Here is a 20,043-nt window from a genome sequence, read left to right as displayed (position 1 = left end):
ATTCATTTTCATATACAGTAGGTATACAAGTAGGTTGGGCTGTTTGAAGGCTCTTTCCGACCGGAGGGATTTTTGCAGTTCCTAGAACATAACGTTCCTAGAACCCTTTTTTTTTCCTCATGCCCCGACTTGACCAATTTTAGGATTATTAAGTTCCTGTGACCGCGATTCCTTTTCCGCATTGGAACCCTTAGTGACCTAGCAACGTCTGAAACACAAAACGTACATATGCTTCACTGTCTGTTGCAATTCGCCTACGTATGCTAACTCATAAGACAAACATCACGCATTCAACCAGCTACTTGTTAATGCTAGTTAAACTTACTCATTTTGTTTGCTTGTTGCGTTCTGCTCTTCGATCTTCTGCCATCATATATTAATTAGGATCATATCACACTTGAGCCTCCGTCTTCTGTGTTTTTTTTGTTAAGTAGTCCAGCCTAGTCTTTAAACACCGCTGTGGTTTGTTGTAAGTCAAGTAACGATGCTATAAAGACCGTTGCCGTGCTTGCGTCACTCCCCTACCCCTCCTACCAGTTCCTATGGCCTCTTGGCCAGTGCCAATGCAAATTGAAAAAACGGTTTTGGGGGGAGAGTATTTGGTAGAGCTGTTCAGAAGTGGACTATTCCTATAACTATGTTCCCATAACTACTCGGTCAGAAAGAGGCTAGAGTTACAATCACTCACTTTAAAACAAAAGCAAACTCTGGAGTCATTGCATTTAAAAACGTTTTTTTTCCCCTTGTTAACAATATAAAAGGTGAAACTGTAATTGACTGACCAAATAACAAATAATAATAAGAATTATTATTAGTATTATTAGTATAATTGCAGTAAGATGGCTTTTTTACTGTGTAAATTCTGCCAAATTATTACAGAGCCGATGATGTGATAAATCAAATCTCTTTATGCAGCATGGAGAGAAAGGCTGGACATGGTGCCTAAAGATATTATCTTTACACATGCAAGTACCAAACGATAAAACATGAGTTGGACTATCCTTTTGTAATTTTGGGAAAAAAACAAAAACAATTATATCCACAAAGAGACAGATAAATAAACAGGCATTGATATGTTGCTCTCTGAATTAAATTTGTATTAAATGTTGATCATAACTGCAAAACTGAAATGATTCGATGTTGACTGATTAACAGCTGTTACGAAAGGTTTGACTGCTGACAGACAAACTTCTCCTGTCACTTCTGAAGGAAGCGGAAGTAGCAGAAGCAGAGAATTCTAAGACCAAACCAGGGAGGGATGACTTACAGCAGGAAGAAAGACCAAAGTATTTGTATCCATTTCTGTTTATGTTCTGTCCCATTCAAGCCAAGACTTTCATCTGGGTCATTTGGCAGATGTCCAAAATTCTCTATTGTGTTGTTCAAAACACAAACTGCATTAGACCAGATCAATATACTCCCCCAGGAAGAGCTCACTGCTTGGACACGTTGACCTATGCCCTCTTAAGAAGTGAGATTACAAACATCAGACCTTCCTAAAAGGCCGTGCACACAAGCTACTCCCCTTTACATTATTCATTCCAAGGCTAACAGTGTAGGAAAAGATAAAGTAATTCAGTACACTAGTTATAAGGCATATGCACTTTTACAGAGGGACATATTTTACTTTTTAAACTTGTTTTAAATATTTGTCTGATGGCTGCTAAAGATGAAAGTTAAAAGTAGTCAGCAGTATATGCAGTTGTTGAAACAGCTTCAACATTTAAAATACTTCATACATGTTGAGCCTGTGATCATGCCGCATGTGACTTTGTTCGGCTCTAATGCAAGGTACAGCTATCAGAGAAGGTTCTCACTTTGGATGACCTATCTGCACTTTATTTTTATGTATTACCTTGTGATTTGTACTTTGTTTTAATATGTATCATAAGCACTTTGGGATTTTTTTTATCTGTGAAAAGCGCTATATTAATACATTTGACTTACTCCTGAAAAATGATGTGACACTGTGGAAATAACTATTCTATAAATATCTTCTCTTCACTTTTGCTTCATAGGCACATTTCACTGCAAGTATATCTACAATCGTAATGCTTTCGATGCATAACTTAGAAAATGAGTTGTGTTTTTTCCGAGTTATGGGACAGTGTGTGATGGAGCTGTGATGGTTCCTAACCTGCATTTGCTGCAGCGATGCTGCTGTAGGGTGGTGGTGCATCCTGAGCAGGACCCACCTGGGCTGGCTGAGCCGGTTCCTCCTCATTCACCAGCTGAAGAAATGTTAATAAATGACAACACAGCTTGGGTCAAACTTAAATCTAAGGAAAACTTAGATTTAAACTTTTTGGCGGAATGATTATTTTGAATGATAAAGCCACTGCGATGCGAATTACATAATTTGAGGGATTGATCATTTATGCATTGTTTTTTTTTTAATGCAAGGATCTGTACCAAACAGAGATTTGTAGGTCGGGACACCTCAGCAGCACCACAATAGTTAATTCAAAATTGTATTTCGACACATATTTTGCCTTTGACAAATATTGTGCCTTCTACAATTTGGATTTTGCACTAGTCCATACTGTGGAGACATTAGATATCCGTCAACTGGTGCCATACTGTTCATACCGTAGTAGCTATCTCTGATGGATTTGTGATTTTATTCAGCATTACAATGTTGCAAGACCATCTGTTGTTTTATCTGTAAATACTCATTTAAATTTCCAATTGTGACAATGTGACGTTACAAAAAGATTTGAGATATACTGAACGACTCTACTTGAAAGTCCACATCTACTTAGGCCAGGTTGTGAACAAGCACAATACCGATAGACTGGAGGTGCTTTAGGGAAAACATAGTGAAAGTGTGCCAACTCCTCAAAGAGTAATAAACCTTTATCACTGATGTCACACTTGAATAATATAACGTTACTGAGCAACAAGTGGTTATGAAAGATATGTCTGCAACCCTTAATGTCTCCAATAGAAATGAATGGCTACACTGTTCTACCAATGATAACACAGTAACCTATGATACGTCATCAAAACTACATAGCCGCTTTTAAACTATGAACTATGCACTCGTGACCTCACACATTACCTGCAAATCAAAGTATGTTAATAAATAAGCAGGCTTCGCATTAGTATTTCGATCCCGTTTTCTCGCTGGAGTTTCAATTACCGAGCAGCTAGACTGGTCAATGTGCTGGATCAAGGCTTGACAAAGTGACACTACACAGCACTCCCGAGCAGGCCAGCCAATACGAACTTTAGCTAATGAGTAACTTACTAAGCTGCTAAATGAAAATAGGTCACACAGGTAACTTCAAATGATACGTGACGAAATTATGAGTATTTACTTGTTAGTCTATTGTAATGTTAACAATTTGTCTGCTATTTATCGCCAACTCAGGCCCGCCCGTAAACAAATGTCGGTCGAGCTCGTTGTTTTCCTCTTAGTGACAGGCTGATGTTGACTAGCGTTAGCGTTAATGTTAGCTGCTGGCTAACTAGCTAGCTACATTTTTTAGTGCCAGCAAACTGTTACATACCTCTTGATATCTGACGTTGCTGTTTTGTTCTGCCATTGTGGAAGAGGAGCGAATATTTAATGCGTCCTCTTCCCACTCCAGCTGTTAAAATGCGGTGAAAGATGTGTCAAAGGAATCTCGCCAACGAAGTACCAAAGGTAACGTCGCCTTCTAATCGGCCATCTCCTTCCTTCTTGCCCCTGACGTCCGCACAGTAGCTGGCAGGCTCTGATGCTGCCTTCAAGTACTGTCGGGATATTGGGTGACGAGTAATTCGTGCATGATCAAGTAAAAGCCCCGTCTTAAAAATCAAGGTAAAGAGTTTTTTCCAAAAAAGCTGCATTACATTTTTTTTTGAAGAAGATACATTAAAAACATTTTAACTTGATATTGAATATTCGTGCACTTTCTGTTAACTAAAAGACTCAATATTTGTCATTTGTTTTTATCACTGCATGCATACCAGATCAGTTTAGGTGTACGTACAACACTTTTATAAGAAAAAAAACTGGGCAAACAATTATAGACATTCTTATAGGTTGTGAAGGTAATGCGATGGTAAAATGTTATTTTTACTATGTTATTATCACTATAATTAGTATGGTACTTGTCTGAGTAAATGTACTTTACTCAGTTATATTTCATTGCCGGCTACAAGTTTGTTTAAAGGGACATTTTACCTTTACTTCCTGCACAATTCTGAAATAAGACGCTTACAAGCAGCACTTAAATGTCACATTAGTTGTTCCGCGTTGTCATGTGACAGGAGGAACAGACTGAACCCCATAGGCGTACGGAAATTAAAAATCAAATGCACTTTATTAAAAAGAACAAATGAGAAGCAAATTTACTAAATTAACACAATCACATGAAAACCTGAATAGCCTGCACAATACCAGCATCTGTTTATTTTTTTACACGGGTGAGGTTTACCCCAAGCACTGCATGATATATCTCCACGGGAAGATAAAGGAATCATTGGAGTGTTACATTTTGAAAAAGACTTCATGAATCCAAAGTATAGACAAGATATCTTCAGTTCTTCTTTGGCACTGAGGGAGGTGGCTCCACCAGCTTGTTGTGCACATGCATCATCCCTAAAGAAAGAATTAACTGTGATTCATACTTGTTTTGCAGATAGTTTTGCTTTATGCAAAACCTGGGTTGCAATTTATCAAAAGCGAAATACAGTAGTTTTTTTTTAGCACTGTTGCTTTGAGATTTAGTCTCACCTTTGAAGTACTTCACAGTTTTGACTCTCAGTTCAAGGGTGGCGTCTTCATCACATACAAAAACAGTCTGTGGGTGCTGCTGGAACGCAGACACTGTCCACATGTGATTCACACCGTCCTCTATAGCTTTGTATAAAGCAAATGCCTTGTGTGCTCCAGTGATGAGAATCATGACCTGGGAAGAAATTAAAAATTTGACCTGTGGCTTGTGTGGCTGTCCAAGAGTAACTTGCAGTTGGTGTTCTTTTGGTGCATCAGGAAAATGACAAGATCACATTGCACACTGTTCTGCAACTTAAAATTAGCATAAACACAGAACCCAAAAAGCAGGAAAGATTGTTGACATTCATCTAGGTTTCTAACCTCTTTTGCGTCCATGACAGTGCCCACTCCCACAGTCAGTGCCATGGTGGGCACCTTTGAGAGATCCCCATCAAAGAAGCGGGCATTAGCCATGATGGTGTCCTTTGCCAGGGTCTTCACCCTAGTCCTGGAAACTAGACTTGAACCAGGCTCATTGAAGGCAATGTGGCCATCTGGTCCAATACCTGACAAGGACAGGAGGAGCCGTGTGAATGGTAACTACCACTTCAACAGTGACTGCAAAATCCACTGATACCAGAATGGTATTGAACACACATCTGAAATGTGTAGCTGGTTACATATTTCCCTACCAGCACTGTGACATACTGACCTCCGACAAAGAGCTCGATCCCCCCGGCAGCTGTTATCTTTTCCTCAAAGGCTGCGCACTCTGCCTGCAGGTCAGCAGCGTTGCCATCCAGGATGTGGGTGTTCTCTGCTTTTATGTCTATGTGCTTGAAGAAGTTATTCCACATGAAGGAGTGGTAGCTCTCAGGGTGATCTCTGGGAAGTCCTATGCAAGATTTTATGACAGTTTCTTATCACAGCAAAATCACAACTTTCAAGTTTTCCTCAATGTGTAAACATGTTATGTGGGGAGACAGAGCAATGAAAACTTACCTACATATTCATCCATGTTGAAAGTTTTTACATACTGGAATGAGATTTGTCCCTTCTTGTAGTACTCAATGAGTTTCTTGTAACAACCCAGGGGGGTGCTCCCTGAAGAAAGGCACAATCTTACAAAGCAAAAGTAACAGTGTGGAATAGTACTGCACTCACATGAGCGTTTTATTTTGAGTCCCGGTACTTGAGTCTTTCCTTTTCCTTTCTTTACTTTTTTATGTTTCAGAGAAAATTGTTGTATTTACTTCACTAAATGTATGCCATGGATACTGTCTCTTTGCAATACATAGTGTACATGTTGCCTACCCTAATTTCATGGGTTAAGTTAAAGGGCCTGTGGTGGCTATTTCCACAACTGACACTGAATCAGCAGATGAGAGGGAAATATTGTATCAGTACCTCCAGCACTAAATCCTGAAACAATACACACAGCTGTACGGGGTTGCCAGCTCCTACTCACCTGTGGGAAGCCCCAGGGTGAAATATCTGTCTGGGCCAGGTCTGAACAGTAAAACCTTGTTTCTAATGTACTTTGCAGCCCACTCGCTTGCCTGGTCGTAGTCATTGAGAATGATCAGCTTCATTGTCCTGGAGAAAAACACACGATAAGAGGAACGGGTTGCTTGTCTGAAGGAGCTCTGACTCGAAGTTATTCAGGACAAAACACACCTTAACCAGACTTTAGACTCATCAAGGTAAGATAACTACATCGTACAGCGACAGTAAAGTAAGATTAATGCCTGAGTGTTGCTCAACAAAGCTACCAAAAATTCAACTTTAACACACCCGCGCATTGCTACCAAATCTTTTACTCTGTTAATGTCCAAATAAAACACCAAAGAAAACAATTATTGTGTAACTTTACTCCTTTACCTTGGACTGTATCTGTAGCTTTTACCATAGAGAGTATAAGAGGTTTTTACTCGCAGCAGACGTTTGGATGGATCATGTGATTCCTGCTGCTGGATGCAAACAGCGCTCCTCGCGAGCGGAGGTGACGATTAACATCAGCTATGGTAGCTGGCTGGTAACGTTATGCTAGGTGAATAATGAATTAATGAATGTAGCTGACAAAGTTATCACACTCATAGCAAAAAAACATTTTATGACAGAAAAAAATATATATATTTGAAAGTTTTCATACCATTAGCAAAAAAATCTCTCTCAAAATACTATTTTAAATTCTCATATATATATATTGACTATCAGTGTGAAAAATAATTCTCTCAAAACGTTTTTCTTCTCGCTCGCAAAACTTAAGTCTCTCCTCTCAGGATTTTTTCTCAAGATGTGAAAATAGTTTCATGGGCGGGGTCACGTTCCTGCTGGCCAGTTGGGTGAGCACTGTCTCGTCTTGGGAGTCCATCAGAATCATATATAATATCTAAATAATTCAGATGGTCTCCCAAGACAGGACTGGGCTCCCAAGATAGGACTGTGCAGGAACGTGGTCCCGCCCATGACACTATTTTCACATTGAGAAAAATAAAAAAAATTAAATAAAATGCTTTTTCGCTATCACTTTTCACTTTTTCTCTCAAACATTTTTTTTCATTTTCATAGTATAGCCTAAAATTACCAGAGACGTTTTAGTTAGAGAACCTTTGATATTACTTCTTATCATTCCAGCTTAATTGAGTCGAAAAGGAGGCCTTCACGAGGCATTTTTACACTAAAAATATACTATATATTTTTTTTTTCTATGTCGCTTAGCAACCACTAAGTGTTCTACTGAGAATGATTTTCCGCTAAAGAATAATTCTAGCTAGCTATGTCATGCTTGCTCTCTTCATTCATGTATGGCATGACATATGTAACTAGCTAGGCAAACTTCCTACTAGAATACTTACTGGTTGCTAAGCGACATAACTAGAAGAAAACTAGTACATTTTCAGTGTAAGAATTCCTCACAAAGCTGTGTCTCAAACCGCGCACGTACACGGCACGCATTTGAACGTTTCAGACGAGGTCTATCCAAATTCTGACTAATTGGAACAATGCGTTCATATAGTGGATGTGAAGTGTATTGCCTACCTTCCAGTTAAGTTGTATTTGGTATTTTTGTAACGTAAGAATTTACAGTAAGTGAAAAAAATCTCTCAACTTCACCTTTTCAGGTTCATAGCTTGAAATACAGTTACTTATATATTCAATAAATTACATCTGTAAATTATTCCCAAACCCATATTAAAGATAATTGAACCATGTATGTATAGGATTTAACATAACAAGTTAGCTAGCAGGACCATAGCTAGGATTTTAGAAACAGTAAGGTCAAGTGCCCATTTAACTACAAACTAAACTCGTAACAGAGGTGTGGCCAGGTTGAATCAGTAGTAGAGCAGGCGCACATGTACTGAGAGGTTTATGCCTCAATGCAGAGATCCAGGGTTTGAATCTGACCTGTGACTATTTCTTGCATGTCTTCCCCCCTCTAAAGAGGTCATTTCACTGTTCAATTTAATTGTAAATTTGTACTGATTTACATTATGTATACATTGCTCTACTACTCGTTAGCCCTTTTTATTTTAACTGTGCCATAAAGCAGTGCAACTTTAAGATAAGCCATTCAAAAATAAAAACGTGTAATATACATTTAATGTAGAATGTAACTGCTTGTTTATGTCATCAAAACCCTCTAAATTCCCAGAAATATGACCCATGTCTTCAATGGCAGCTAGACAGAAGCAATGCCCACGTAAAGCCTTGGGTATCTTTGACCAAAGTAATAAAAATGGTACAAGTGATTTTCAGTAACTTTATTAAAACCATATTGTGACAGACCAGAACACTTACAGGGCACACAACAGAAATAAATACCATTATGTGTACAGCGCTCATTGTCAAACAGGCTTATTGCGGCTGGCTTTTGATTTATGTCATCCAGAAAGAGAGAAGGCATGCTATGTCATCAGACAGACATGCCACCAGGATCTGGGATCAGTGTGCTAATCACCCTGCCCGCTTTTGACTGTGGAGTGCAGTTCCTGAAACACTTTACCTGCTCTGATATACACTCAGCTTGGCTTACACGGGCATCAGGCTGCTTTAATCAAGGTCCATGTCAGGCTTGTTTTGTGTGGTTTCTGAGGTGGGGTTGCTTCCCGTCGTTCCCTTGTCTGCAGTCTCTTCCTGGGGTTTATCCTGCTCGTTGACAGGCCCGTTCTGCTCTGCAGTGTCCTCCTTTGGAGGCTCCACCTTGGGCTTGGGCTTGGGCTTGGTCACAACGGGGTTACAAGTGGAGAAAAGCTCCTGGAAAATTACACAAAAAAGGAAACATGATACAATTGTTTTACTTAAAGAAATACAGCTGTGTGGGAGATCAACACACGTTTTGGCCCAATAAATAATATAACAGAGACATTTACTAATGTGTTCTTGGTTGATAGTTGACCTCAGTGTCTCATGTACATGAAGCAGCATGTATGAATGCTACATGAGTAAAGCCAACCATCTGATTAGCTTTGGCCAACAATGGCTTCCATTTGTATTTCTTGAACAAATCTTGTTACATCTTTATTTTACATGAATGGGTTTCTCCATTTTAAATGTCCCGCATTCTAATTACTTTTCTCTGTTCTTTGGTATTAGATGTTCTAACAGAGTAGACACTCACCCTTGTTTTTGCTTGAATGTCTTTTACTTTAATGGAGGGATCCACCGTCAGGCTCTGTTTGCTTTGCTGGTTCATGGCACTGTTCATCCAGATCATTGCCTCACTGGCCAGTTTGTCCACTTTGTTGACATCTGCCTCATCTAAATGGTCATACTGCTCCTCCTGGAAATCAAAGGCATCATTTAGAAGAAAGGAGAGAATACACTTTATTATTTGTCACATACAATTGTACAGTACAATGTAGTGACATTCAATCTCGGCATTTAACTTTCATAAACATTAGGAGCACATGCAGCGAGCTTGGGACCCACTTGCCACCATTAGTAAAAGCCATTACTTTGACACTAAAAATGCCAAAGTTCTCTTAAAGCATTTGGATTTACCTTTATTTTGTATGCTTCCACAAATTTCATGTACTGCTGGATTTGTTTTCCCAACTCCTCAAATGCTTTAGGTCTCTCTTCAGCTTCTGTATACCTCTCCTTGATGGGCTGGCCAAGTTTCTACAGTGAACACCATATACAATCAATTCATTTTATTTTTCAAATGCAATGAAATTGTGCGGGGTACAATTCCAGTGAAATGTTATCATTCTAAACAATACATGTCAGTTAAAGAAATCAAAATGGCAATGAAACAATGGTGGGGGGGGAAAAAGCTATTAATTTCGCAATAATTACCTTTAACTCTGCCAGTTTGTCAATGTACACCTGTTTGGGTTGGTCCTCTCCATCTTCATACAGCCAGTTTTCAGTATCCTCAAGCTTTAAAGACAGAATATCTCGGTCCTGAAAATAAATAAAAAAGTCATGATTTCAAGGAAAGCCAAATCGGTTGGATAGTGATTAAAAAGATGCTAATTCTGATCACTTTACAGTGAGTCAGGAGTGACTGTTTACTCACAGATTCACTGACAAACTTCTCCAGCATCCCATGTAGTTTGTCCCTCATCTCGTACACATACTCCTCTACATTATTCTTCGCGTCATTCCTCTCCTTCTCCAGCTTGTCCTGCATGATCATCTTACCCTGAGGAGAATCCAAACAGCAACTGTAACCGCTAAACACTTCAAAATAGAATCAAGTAATTGAGGACGGGTGGATTTTGTAATGTGATGGCAGAACGTTTGGTTACCTCATTTTCTACAAAAAGATTGAGCATGTCATCAGCTAGCTGCCACTGTGGACTGTTCTCAATTGGAAGCTCAAGCACTTTTGTTTTGACTTTGGGCTTTTTCGCTTGTGGGGGCTGGTCAGACTTCTTCTCGCCTTTACCCTCCTCTGTGGTAGTCTATTAAAAAGGTACGAGAATAAGCAGCATTGACACAAAAACACCACTCAAAATTAATCAATACATGCAATAACCCAACAGGAACATCTGCATTCAATTTAAGTTTAGTTTTTGTTTACAGTGTGTCATTTATTTCTTAAAATTAGCGGTATTGTATTATTCTATTATACTGCACCACATTGTGTTTAAAATGTCTAACCCGTTATTTGAATTAGAAGAAAGAATTTTGTAGTGGGCTATTGCATCTATATATAAATCTCTTCTTGCTTTACACAAAAATTGATCATCTTACATCCATCTCCTCATTCTCCCGGGGTGTCTTCTCTTCTGCCTCTTTCTGACCGTCTCCTTGACTCTGCTGCTCATCCTGATCGGTCTGCATCTTGTTTGTCAAAGTAATAAAAATCAGACATATTTTTTTTTTGTCTCAAAACAGAAGTACAAATAGTAGCACACATAGTAATCTGACGCTCCGTGTAAGAGAACCCCTTATGATGAAAATCACTTACTGTATTTGGCTGTACCTCTTCCTCTTTGCCATTGGCCTGTTCCGTTTCCATGGGTTCCTCGGTCTCATCAGACTTCTGCACTTCAACCAGGGAGGCGCTGGACACGCTGAAGATACCATGGATGTTCACCCGCACCTTGACTTTCACCTTGGAGCTCTCCCCAGATGCCTGTGGGACAACCTTCTGGATCAGGAACTGACCTGGAAGGTGGGGAAAAAAAAGACACATAATTAACAGAACGGAAATTATCAGGCAAAACAGCTGTAAAGCTGATAATATTAGTCTTGGGAGATCAATTTATTCATGTATCTCAACCCAGAGTTTGGGTCAGGCAGACAGAAACATGACAAGGTGTCTGTTTTGGAGTCTTTCTACTGTACCCGCTGGTGGTCACACATCACTTAGGAAGCGTGAGCTGCTTACCAATAGTGGGATCAGGGTAGGGCAGCTCAGTAGCATTATTGTAGTAGGCCTCCAAAGAAAAAGGCTCTTTCCGGTAGAAAGTCAGCACTTTGGAGAAAGGTGCTGCATGGTTCATAGGAAATACCTCGCAATCACTGCAACAAATAAATATTTCATAATATTTATACATTCAATAAAACAACAGCAGAGAGAGGGAATTTTTTTTTAATCAAAAACAGGTTGTTGATTTTACCTCAAACCTTCCTCTGCAGCAGAATGCCACTTCAAGGAGATGGGATAGGAAACAACATCTGTGATGGAGAATTCACGCACTTTGAAGGCAGGTGACAGTATTGCACACTGTGGAGACAAACAGTAAACATGTTTAATCTGTCAACAACAAAAAGAAAAAATCCCTTTCACGTCAGCAGATGCTTATTCAAGCTCTGATGGGACGACTTTCTGGTGAGTAATGGGAGGGGCGCTATAATACCTGCAGGGCACAACCTCTGGCCACGGCTTCGTCAGCATTCAGTGTGGTGTTCAACTCCTTCCCAAAGAATTTGCTGATTCTTTCTTTAACAGATGGAATCCTAGAAGCTCCCCCCACGATCTCTACTGCATAGATGTCTTCCTTTTTCAGTTCTTATGGATCAAAAACAAGTTTTATCATCACACAAACCAAGAAATGTGAATACATTTAGTTATTTAACTGAATTAATAGGAACAAATGAAAGTGCATCACAACTGGGGGAAAATCATACTTACTGGTATGTTCCAGCAGGCTCTGCAGTGGAGCCTCAACTCGGGCAAGAATGTCACTACACATCTCTTCAAATTGACCCCTTGTGCAAGAGAAAAAAAGGTGAATATGACTTAAGCATTACAAAAGGAAATGTAAAGTAAGACCCATCAGCTAAGAACCACGGATACTAAAAGCAATACATTTCTTGTTGGTCTACCTGTTCAGTTTTCCAGTGACATCAATGTCATTCATGAAGCACTCAATGTTAAGCGGCAGGTCAGAGGAGTTGGCACTCATCAATTTTTTCAGTTTTTCACACTCCTGGTACAGCCTGACCAGAGCCCTGGGCTTTGTCTTGACATCAATCTTGTACTTCTTGCCAAATTCCTCACAGAAGTGTCTCACCAATACTTCATCAAAGTCCTTTCCTCCCAACTCTGGGTCACAAGCTGTAGAAAGGACCTGAGAAACAAGGAAAAGAGGCAAAGAGAGAGTTTAAGGAATGACACAAAGCCTTTCGTAGACCATGTTGAACGCTAGACTTGTTCGAGATGAGCCAGACCGACAAAGACCTGCGCAAATTCAATCGTCGCCTCGCAGAGTGCATTGCATGATGGTTAGTCATTTTGTCCGACTTAATCTGGAGGCTTAACTGAGTTGAGACCATCAAAATCTCAGGGCACAAAAACGCATGCAGTTTTAAGAGCTAGGCGCCGCAGTATCTCTCCACAGGCTGCAGAAGTGAAATTCTGGATGGGAAACAACTTGCCAGTAGATCGGGTTGAGCACTCATTGGGAGTTTTTAGCGTTTGCTATTGAGGAAACTCTCCATTTGGCTTCGTAAAGGTTTTAAGTCCCAATCACAATTAAAGGACGACTCTTCCATTATCATTATTCATAATTATTTTGCAATGTTTATGTACAAGAACTTAAGCAGCAACACATTTATTTAATACATTCTGCCATTAAGAAAACACATTTGTGCATTCTTCATGAGTTGCAAACTGGTCAAAACCACTGAGTGAAATCGTTTGGAAAAGAATAAATGGTTGTGCCTTTTACATGCAGTATTCAACCCCCCTCTAATGATTTGTTTTTAAATGACTAGACACTTAAGTCACATCTATTTGTAGTATTTTGCAGTTATTGCCATCACTGTTGCTGCTGCTGTATATTATCTTCACTTGATTTGACTATTTGCACTTCTATTTGTTCTAAATATGAATAGCTAAAAAAAAAACTAAAAAAAAACACTACTATTGTGGTTTTGTTGCACAATTTAAGAGATCTGTAAAGAGAAGTTATCAGTTCGGAAATGGTGTACTTTAAATTTATAATGATACTGCCACGGACGGTGATATTGTCATAATATTGATCATAATAGGATTTATATTACATCCACTTCCGCAGCTACTTCCGCCTTTGCAAGGCGAATCAAGCCAACTCAGAGCTGTTCAATCGGTGCGCTTTTGCGATACATCCACTGGCTGCAATTACCTACTTTCTCTTTTTATCTCAAACAAGGACAACGAATGTTCAGTGTGATGATTTAGCCACACACCTTGACTTTGCCTTTGTTAAAGGCACACACTGATGTCTGGTATCCAGAATGGCCCAGGTCCACAAACACCACATTCCTGGCCTTCTCCTCGGGAGCAGGGAGATCCTGTTTGTAGATCCCATACGCCAATGCAACTGCAGGGAAAAATTGAATTGTTAATGGCGAAAACATCTACTGGAATCAATGTCAACGTGTGCAGTCATCCATCAGTGACATGCACATCCTTGCCCTAGCCCTGCCCCAAAAAAACCTAGTACAGACCTGCAGTTGTCTCATTCATGAGCCTCAGGCAGTTGAGACCAGCAATCTGAGCAGCATCTACTACTGATCTCCTCTCCGCATCAGTGTAGTAGCAGGGAACCTAGTTACAATAGAAGAACATTTGGAATTCATTTTTTATCATAAATTGTTTTCCATTAAACTGCCTGATTAGACCTCTAGGCAGGCTGAAGTTGGGTGGATTTATGCTATGAATTACATGATATTTAACAGGTGTCACCAGGCAATACAAGTAAAAACACCTGTGTGGCCAGAGTATTTCAGATTTTTGTTTATGCTAGGAATGCATATTTTGCCCCTCTACTTGTCATGTACGAGGAGAGTATCTAAATATGTGCAGTAATGTGTAATACTTACGGAAACAACACAGTCTGCAACAGGCTTCTTCAGAGCATGCTCCGCAGTCTCCTTAAGCTTGGTCAGCAGCATGGCAGTGACCTGTTCAATGCTGAACACCTTCTCTTCCTCCATGTACATCACCTTTAAAAATGTTGAGACACAACAACATTATTACATTGCTCTGGGTGATTCCTACCAGTTCTGTACATATGTTAACTATCTACCTCAACTTTTGGCCAAAAGAATTAAATCAAACAAATTACATTTCCAAACATGCAGTTCATTCAACATTGCCTGTAACTAATGTTTTCAAGAAATAATGTATCTTAGTCAGTCTCAACAGTATCCCTTATACTCCCACTTTATAATCAAGGCCACATCTCAAACTGTTTCTCAGGACAGCTATTGATGACCTAGACATTACTAAAAGATTGTTATTAATGAGCACCATACAGATACCACAGAATACAAATAATTTGGCCTTCCAAACAAATTATATTCATGGGTGAATAAATTGTTTTATTGTAAACCACTTAAACACCGTCAGTAATTGTACCCATATATGGGACTGTATCATGCTGTGTAATAAGATGTGTAGTACACTGTAGAGTACAGGCCAAAAGTTTGTACACACCCATTCAATGCGTTTCTTTTATTTTCATGACTATTTAAATTGTAGATTCTCACCAAAGGCATCAAAACTGTGAACGAACACAAGTGGAATTTTGTACTTAACAAAAAAGTGTGAAATAACTGAAAACATGTCTTATATTCTAGTTTCTTCAAAGTAGCCACCCTTTACTCCGATTACTGCTTTGCACACTGTTGACATTCTCTTGATGAGCTTCAAGAGGTGGTCCCCTGAAATGGTTTCCTAACAGTCTTAAAAGGAGTTCCCAGAGATGCTTAGCACTTTTGTCTTCACTTGGTCCAACTCTCCCCAAACCATCTCAATTGGGTTCAGGTCCGGTGACTGTGGAGGTGCAGCACTCCATCACTCTCCTTCTTTGTCAAATAGCCCTCACACAGCCTGGAGGTGTGTTTGGGGTCATTGCCCTGTTGAAAAATAAATGATGGTCCAACTAAAGCAAAGCGGATGGGATGGCATGTCGCTGCAGGATGCTGTGGTAGCCATGCTGGTTCAGTATGCCTTCAATTTGGAACAAATCCCCAACAACATCACCAGCAAAGAACCCCCACACCATTACACCTCCTCCTCCATGCTTCACGGTGGGAACCAGGCATGTAGAATCCATCCGGTCACCTTTTCTGCATCTCACAAAGACACGGCGGTTGGAACCAAAGATCTCAAACTTGGACTCATCAGACCAAAGCCCAGATTTCCACTGGTCTAATGTCCATTCCTTGTGTTTCTTGGCCTAAACAAATCTCTTCTGCTTGTTGCCTCTCCTTAGCAGTGGTTTCCCAGCTGCTATTTAATCATGAAGGCCTGATTCCCCCAGTCTCCTCTTAACAGTTGTTCTAGAGATGTGTCTGCTGCTAGAACTCTGTGTGGTATTCATCTGGTCTCTAATCTAAGATGCTGTTAACTTGCGATATCTGAGGCTTGTGACTCAGATGAACTTATCCTCAGCAGCAGAAGTGACTCTTGGTCTTTCTTTCCTGGGGCGGTCCTCCTGTGAGCCAGTTTCGTTGCAGCGCTTGATGATTTTGCAACTGCACTAGAGGACACATTCAAAGTTTTCGCAATTTTCCGGACCGACTGACCGTCATTTCTTAAAGTAATGATGGCCACTTGTTTCTCTTTACTTAGCTGATTGGTTCTTGCCATAACATGAATTCTAACAGTTGTCCAATAGGGCTGTCGGCTGTGTATCAACCTGACTTCTGCACAACGCAACTGATGGTCCCAACCCCATAAATAAGGCAGGAAATTCCACTAATTAACCCTGACAAGGCACACCTGTGAAGTGAAAACCATTTCAGGTGACTACCTCATGAAGCTCATTGAGAGAACGCCAAGGGTTTGCAGCGCTATCAAAAAAAGCAAAGGGGGCCTACTTTGAGGAATCTAAAATATAAGAACTATTTAAGAGTTATTTCACACTTTTTTGTTAAGTACATATATCCACGTGTTCATTCATAGTTTTGATGCCTTCAATGAGAATCTACAATGTAAATAGTGATGAAAATAAAGAAAACACATTGAATGATAAGGTGTGTCCAAAATTTCAGCTTGTACTGTATGTCTATTTACTAAATTAATATTTTTTGCAAGTGTGTTGTCTTTGTATTTGTTGGTGTGATAGAAATATGTCCACTTCTGGTGCACCATCCTCATAGTTTATCACTATTATCAGTCTCTTTATCTCTGCCCCAGTTTTGAAATGCAGATATGCCCAACTAATAAGTCATATAAATAAAGACTCTTTTTCTTGATCAGACCTGGAGAAGTGCTTTTTTTCTCTGACCGAAAATCAAACTTGGCAGGTTGATAATTATCTGGGTTGACTGGCCAAATATTAACAACATATGGAAATCATTAGAGTGAATACTGGATTTTACCTAAGAATAATTAGGAAGTATATAAAATGTGGCTGGGCAGCTACTAAACATTCTATCATATCACTTTAACCGTGAATGTTCCTGATTCCTTACCTTAATGCCAGTTGTTCCTGTAGGCATTTGTGCGATATCATAGACCAAACTGTTTTTTAGGCGATGCACATAGGGATCCGAAAACGCCCTGCCATGAAACCTCTTGAACCCTTGGACTGTGTTTTTGCAGTTTGTGACAACCTTTAAAAAAAAGAAGATTAACAACTCTTAATCTTTGATGTGTTCTGTGCCATGTCCAGTGTTGTTCATGCTCACACAACACGCACTATGAAAACACGGCTCCCTCGGTTGTAAGTGTAGTGATCGGGTATCCAGTGTCTCAACCTTTCCTATGTAAACATACCTGGCTTTTGGCAGCAGCACCGATGGATCGATTCCGGGGTCCGAAAGAAACACATGCTCTACAAAAAGAAAACACAATTCAGTTATCTCTTACAAAAGTGATGCAGCGTGTACAGGGTTGATGTAGTCGGTAATAAAATGGCAATTGGTTGTGAAGATGGCGATTTCACGTTATAATATTTTTAGTGTTTGCAACAATATCTTCTGTACTCCTTTAACGTCTTATTCTATGAATTAGTAGTCTGAAAATGAGGCACAATGAATTGACAAAGCCGTTTGACAGCCCCGACCCGGCCTCATCCCATCATGCGCTCATTCATGCCTGCAGTAAAAAAAAAAAAAAAAAAATCAATCACCTGACTGAGCAGGTTAAATATCAGTCTTTAGTTTATCTCGACTACATTTTGCTAGTTAGTCACCACAATAAGCTTTTCATCATGTGAATGAGTAAAAGTAGCTAGTTATCAGGATTCTTTGTACTCACAATGGTTCCGGTTTAGCTAGCATTAGCTTTAGCACCCACATGCCCTGTTTCCTGTTGTGAAATGTGTAGCATGCTAACTAGCTACGAAGCAACGTTAGCTTCTACTCAATTACGATAACCAAAAGTTGATTCCATCACATCCTGTACCTGCTATGGGGGTAGGTAATACAACGCAAATCATACACAATAATGTACCTAATCGTACTTACGGTGTACATCGATCGCTGTATTCATTAGCGACAGTTTCAATCCCCCCGGCTCTGGCTACCGCTACATAGCAGTTCAAGAACCCGACGTCAAATCCGACAACTGACATCTTCACTAGCTAACTGTAGAGTACAGTAATTACAAGGAAGAACCGAGATATAATTCAGTGCTAAAAGTGCAGCAGCTACAGTGGGTTTCAGTCAGCGGACGGTGATACACCCTTGTTCTTGTTCCATGAAGCTGGGTAGCAGCATGCGGTGCGCCGGCTGATGCGTGAGCGTTCAGGAATTTTCTCTGTCCCACCGACCAATAGCAGCCGACTGCAGAGCGCTAGAAACGGTTATCATGCGCCCCTAGAGGCAAGGAACCCTACTACAGCAGCAGCTTTACATTTTCACTGTAAATATACACCTAAGCTGCTATTTGTACAATATCCGTTATGATTGACACCTGCTACTGCTGTGGTACCAACCTTTTTGTGGCCTACTTCAACATAAAAGGCCCATTCACTACCATTATTTGAACTACTGCACATTCTCAAATCACTCTTGGCAAGACTTTCACCCGTGGAACATTTCCTTCATTTATGCAATTATTTTATTATTGATTTATCTGTTTAATCTTTTAAAATGTCAGAAAATGACCGTCACACTTTTCCAGAGTCCAAATCAATATAATTAATTGTCTTCTTGTTTTGTTCCACAAATGGTCTACTCACTGTCCAAAACCAAAAGATAATGAAATTTTTTTTTTTAAAAGTACACAACAGAAAAGCATCAAATCGTCACACTGAAGGAACTGCCAAGCATTGGCATTTTTTGCTTGAGAAATTACTCAAGCAATTATCAAAACTGTAGGCTCTTTCATTTTCTGTTGATTGACTAATAACTTCAGCACTACGTCTGCATTATAACACGTAAGAAAGTAGCATTGATTTGAAACCAACATGAAATGAACATTAATCCAATCACAAAGAGATGCCTGGATGAAATCCATCAAGACGTATTTCACATAAATATTTTCATCTTTATTGGTGAAACCTACAGAGTTTGAATTAATAACAGATTGGAGCTTTCACAAAAGGTGGCAGGAGTTCACTCGTCATTCTCAAAGTCAGCTGCAAGCTTCCTCTTGCCCTGCTGATGGACGCTGTTGCCCCAGGTGTAGGTCAGGTACATGAGAGTCATTGCTGCAAAAGCAAAATTATAAAATCAGCATCAGGACAATCACTTCATTTAACTCAACTCATTTAATTGCATCTAGCCACACTTTGCTGTTCAATAAAAGGTCAAGAGTAAAATCTTAAAACAAATTGTTAAATATGTAATAATATTTATGCAGAGACCTCAGAATATTATCCACATTTTTCTAATTTAATTACAACCCTTTTTGATATATATACACTGAACAAACCGCAGACCGGAAAGAGTATGACTAATCACATTATCTACATGAGAAGGAACAAAAATATATAAACATGTTCACAGTTAAAAGACAGATTTTGTTGCATTTGCCCATTTATGCCAGAGCCCGAAGTATTTGTTCTACTAGCACAATCTTACTTTCCCAACAAGCAGTGAATACACAGCATACAATGTTTGCAAAACACAATTTACTATGTTGTTATTATTATTATCATCATGTACAATATTAGTGAGTCGTAAACATATTGATTTGTAAAAGAGGGTTACATCTACAATAGAAGCAGTAAAGAAAGATGCTGCCAGCACCTATAGGCACGCACCTGTCATCTGACAGTATTGTTGTTTAGTTTCTTTCAGTTGGTTTCTTGTTGTTGACATCACAACCAGTGTAAATATGTGTAAGTGTAAAATATTTGAATAAACACATAATTGTATCATCTGTACTCACGGGGGGCAACTTTAAAGAAAGAGGTTGTGACCCGTCTCCACACATTGGGGATTCCCTTGGAGAAGTAGTTGGGGAAAGCCCTCTGCTCAAAGGGGGACAGACT

General features: G+C 39.6%; 4 protein-coding genes across 6 annotated transcripts in view; all 4 read right to left on the bottom strand.

The window, feature by feature from the left end:
* The window catches only part of ndfip1 (Nedd4 family interacting protein 1), an 8,277-nt gene extending 4,527 nt beyond the window's left edge, over positions 1-3,750 (bottom strand). Inside the window, exons 1-2 of the mRNA XM_032528182.1 lie at positions 3,513-3,750; positions 2,138-2,231 (exon numbers count right to left, since the gene is read on the bottom strand). Coding sequence (XP_032384073.1) covers positions 2,138-2,231; positions 3,513-3,548 — 130 coding nt within the window. The 5' untranslated portion in view covers positions 3,549-3,750. The remainder of the gene's footprint in view (positions 1-2,137; positions 2,232-3,512) is intronic.
* A 646-nt stretch (positions 3,751-4,396) lies between these two features.
* On the bottom strand, positions 4,397-6,765 carry gnpda1 (glucosamine-6-phosphate deaminase 1). Of its 2 annotated transcripts, none has more exons than XM_032528169.1 (7): positions 6,587-6,765; positions 6,174-6,301; positions 5,708-5,809; positions 5,418-5,600; positions 5,087-5,271; positions 4,724-4,898; positions 4,397-4,588 (listed from the first exon to the last, which is right to left on the bottom strand). In XM_032528169.1, exons 2-7 carry the CDS (start codon positions 6,295-6,297, stop codon positions 4,527-4,529), a joined length of 831 nt encoding a protein of 276 aa, XP_032384060.1. In that variant the 5' UTR covers positions 6,298-6,301; positions 6,587-6,765; the 3' UTR covers positions 4,397-4,526. The 2 variants fall into 2 exon arrangements, with proteins under 2 accessions (XP_032384060.1, XP_032384061.1); XM_032528170.1 differs by lacking the exon at positions 6,587-6,765 and adding an exon at positions 6,383-6,406.
* Positions 6,766-8,457: 1,692 nt separating this feature from the next.
* hspa4b (heat shock protein 4b) lies at positions 8,458-18,371 on the bottom strand. Of its 2 annotated transcripts, none has more exons than XM_032528488.1 (19): positions 18,071-18,371; positions 17,379-17,436; positions 17,075-17,215; positions 14,474-14,596; positions 14,099-14,198; positions 13,838-13,971; positions 12,494-12,738; positions 12,300-12,376; positions 12,025-12,176; positions 11,785-11,891; positions 11,553-11,686; positions 11,130-11,329; positions 10,913-11,002; positions 10,465-10,620; positions 10,233-10,358; positions 10,010-10,117; positions 9,713-9,832; positions 9,330-9,491; positions 8,458-8,965 (listed from the first exon to the last, which is right to left on the bottom strand). In XM_032528488.1, the coding sequence occupies exons 1-19, from the start codon at positions 18,175-18,177 to the stop codon at positions 8,762-8,764; spliced, it is 2,544 nt and encodes an 847-aa protein (XP_032384379.1). In that variant the 5' UTR covers positions 18,178-18,371; the 3' UTR covers positions 8,458-8,761. The 2 variants fall into 2 exon arrangements, with proteins under 2 accessions (XP_032384379.1, XP_032384378.1); XM_032528487.1 differs by having other exon boundaries at positions 10,913-11,011; positions 11,133-11,329.
* A 702-nt stretch (positions 18,372-19,073) lies between these two features.
* On the bottom strand, positions 19,074-20,041 carry uqcrq (ubiquinol-cytochrome c reductase, complex III subunit VII; the record flags this gene model as incomplete). Its single annotated transcript, XM_032528498.1, is given in 2 exon segments — positions 19,074-19,257; positions 19,941-20,041. Coding segments are annotated over 2 exon segments (196 nt in total), but the record flags the coding sequence as incomplete, so codon positions are not given.
* Positions 20,042-20,043: the final 2 nt, after the last annotated feature.

Source organism: Etheostoma spectabile, chromosome 10 (assembly GCF_008692095.1).
Source record: "Etheostoma spectabile isolate EspeVRDwgs_2016 chromosome 10, UIUC_Espe_1.0, whole genome shotgun sequence".
Lineage (NCBI taxonomy): Eukaryota > Metazoa > Chordata > Actinopteri > Perciformes > Percidae > Etheostoma > Etheostoma spectabile.
Note: the sequence above shows the minus strand (reverse complement) of the source record. Positions and strands in the feature narration are given on the sequence as shown.

Bases quoted from the DNA above. Each gene is read 5' to 3' on its own strand.
- gnpda1 (XM_032528169.1), bottom strand. From the start codon at position 6,297: ATGAAGCTGATCATTCTCAATGACTACGACCAGGCAAGCGAGTGGGCT. The intron at 5,272-5,417 runs GTCAGTATGTCA...TGTCCTTGTCAG, and splicing joins GATCGAGCTCTTTGTCGGAG to GTATTGGACCAGATGGCCAC. The intron at 4,899-5,086 runs GTTAGAAACCTA...ATTTCTTCCCAG, and splicing joins CTGTCATGGACGCAAAAGAG to GTCATGATTCTCATCACTGG.
- hspa4b (XM_032528487.1), bottom strand. From the start codon at position 18,177: ATGTCAGTTGTCGGATTTGACGTCGGGTTCTTGAACTGCTATGTAGCG. The intron at 14,597-17,074 runs GTAAGGAATCAG...ACATTTTTAAAG, and splicing joins CAGGAACAACTGGCATTAAG to GTGATGTACATGGAGGAAGA. The intron at 13,972-14,098 runs GTCTGTACTAGG...TTTTCCCTGCAG, and splicing joins CATGAATGAGACAACTGCAG to TTGCATTGGCGTATGGGATC.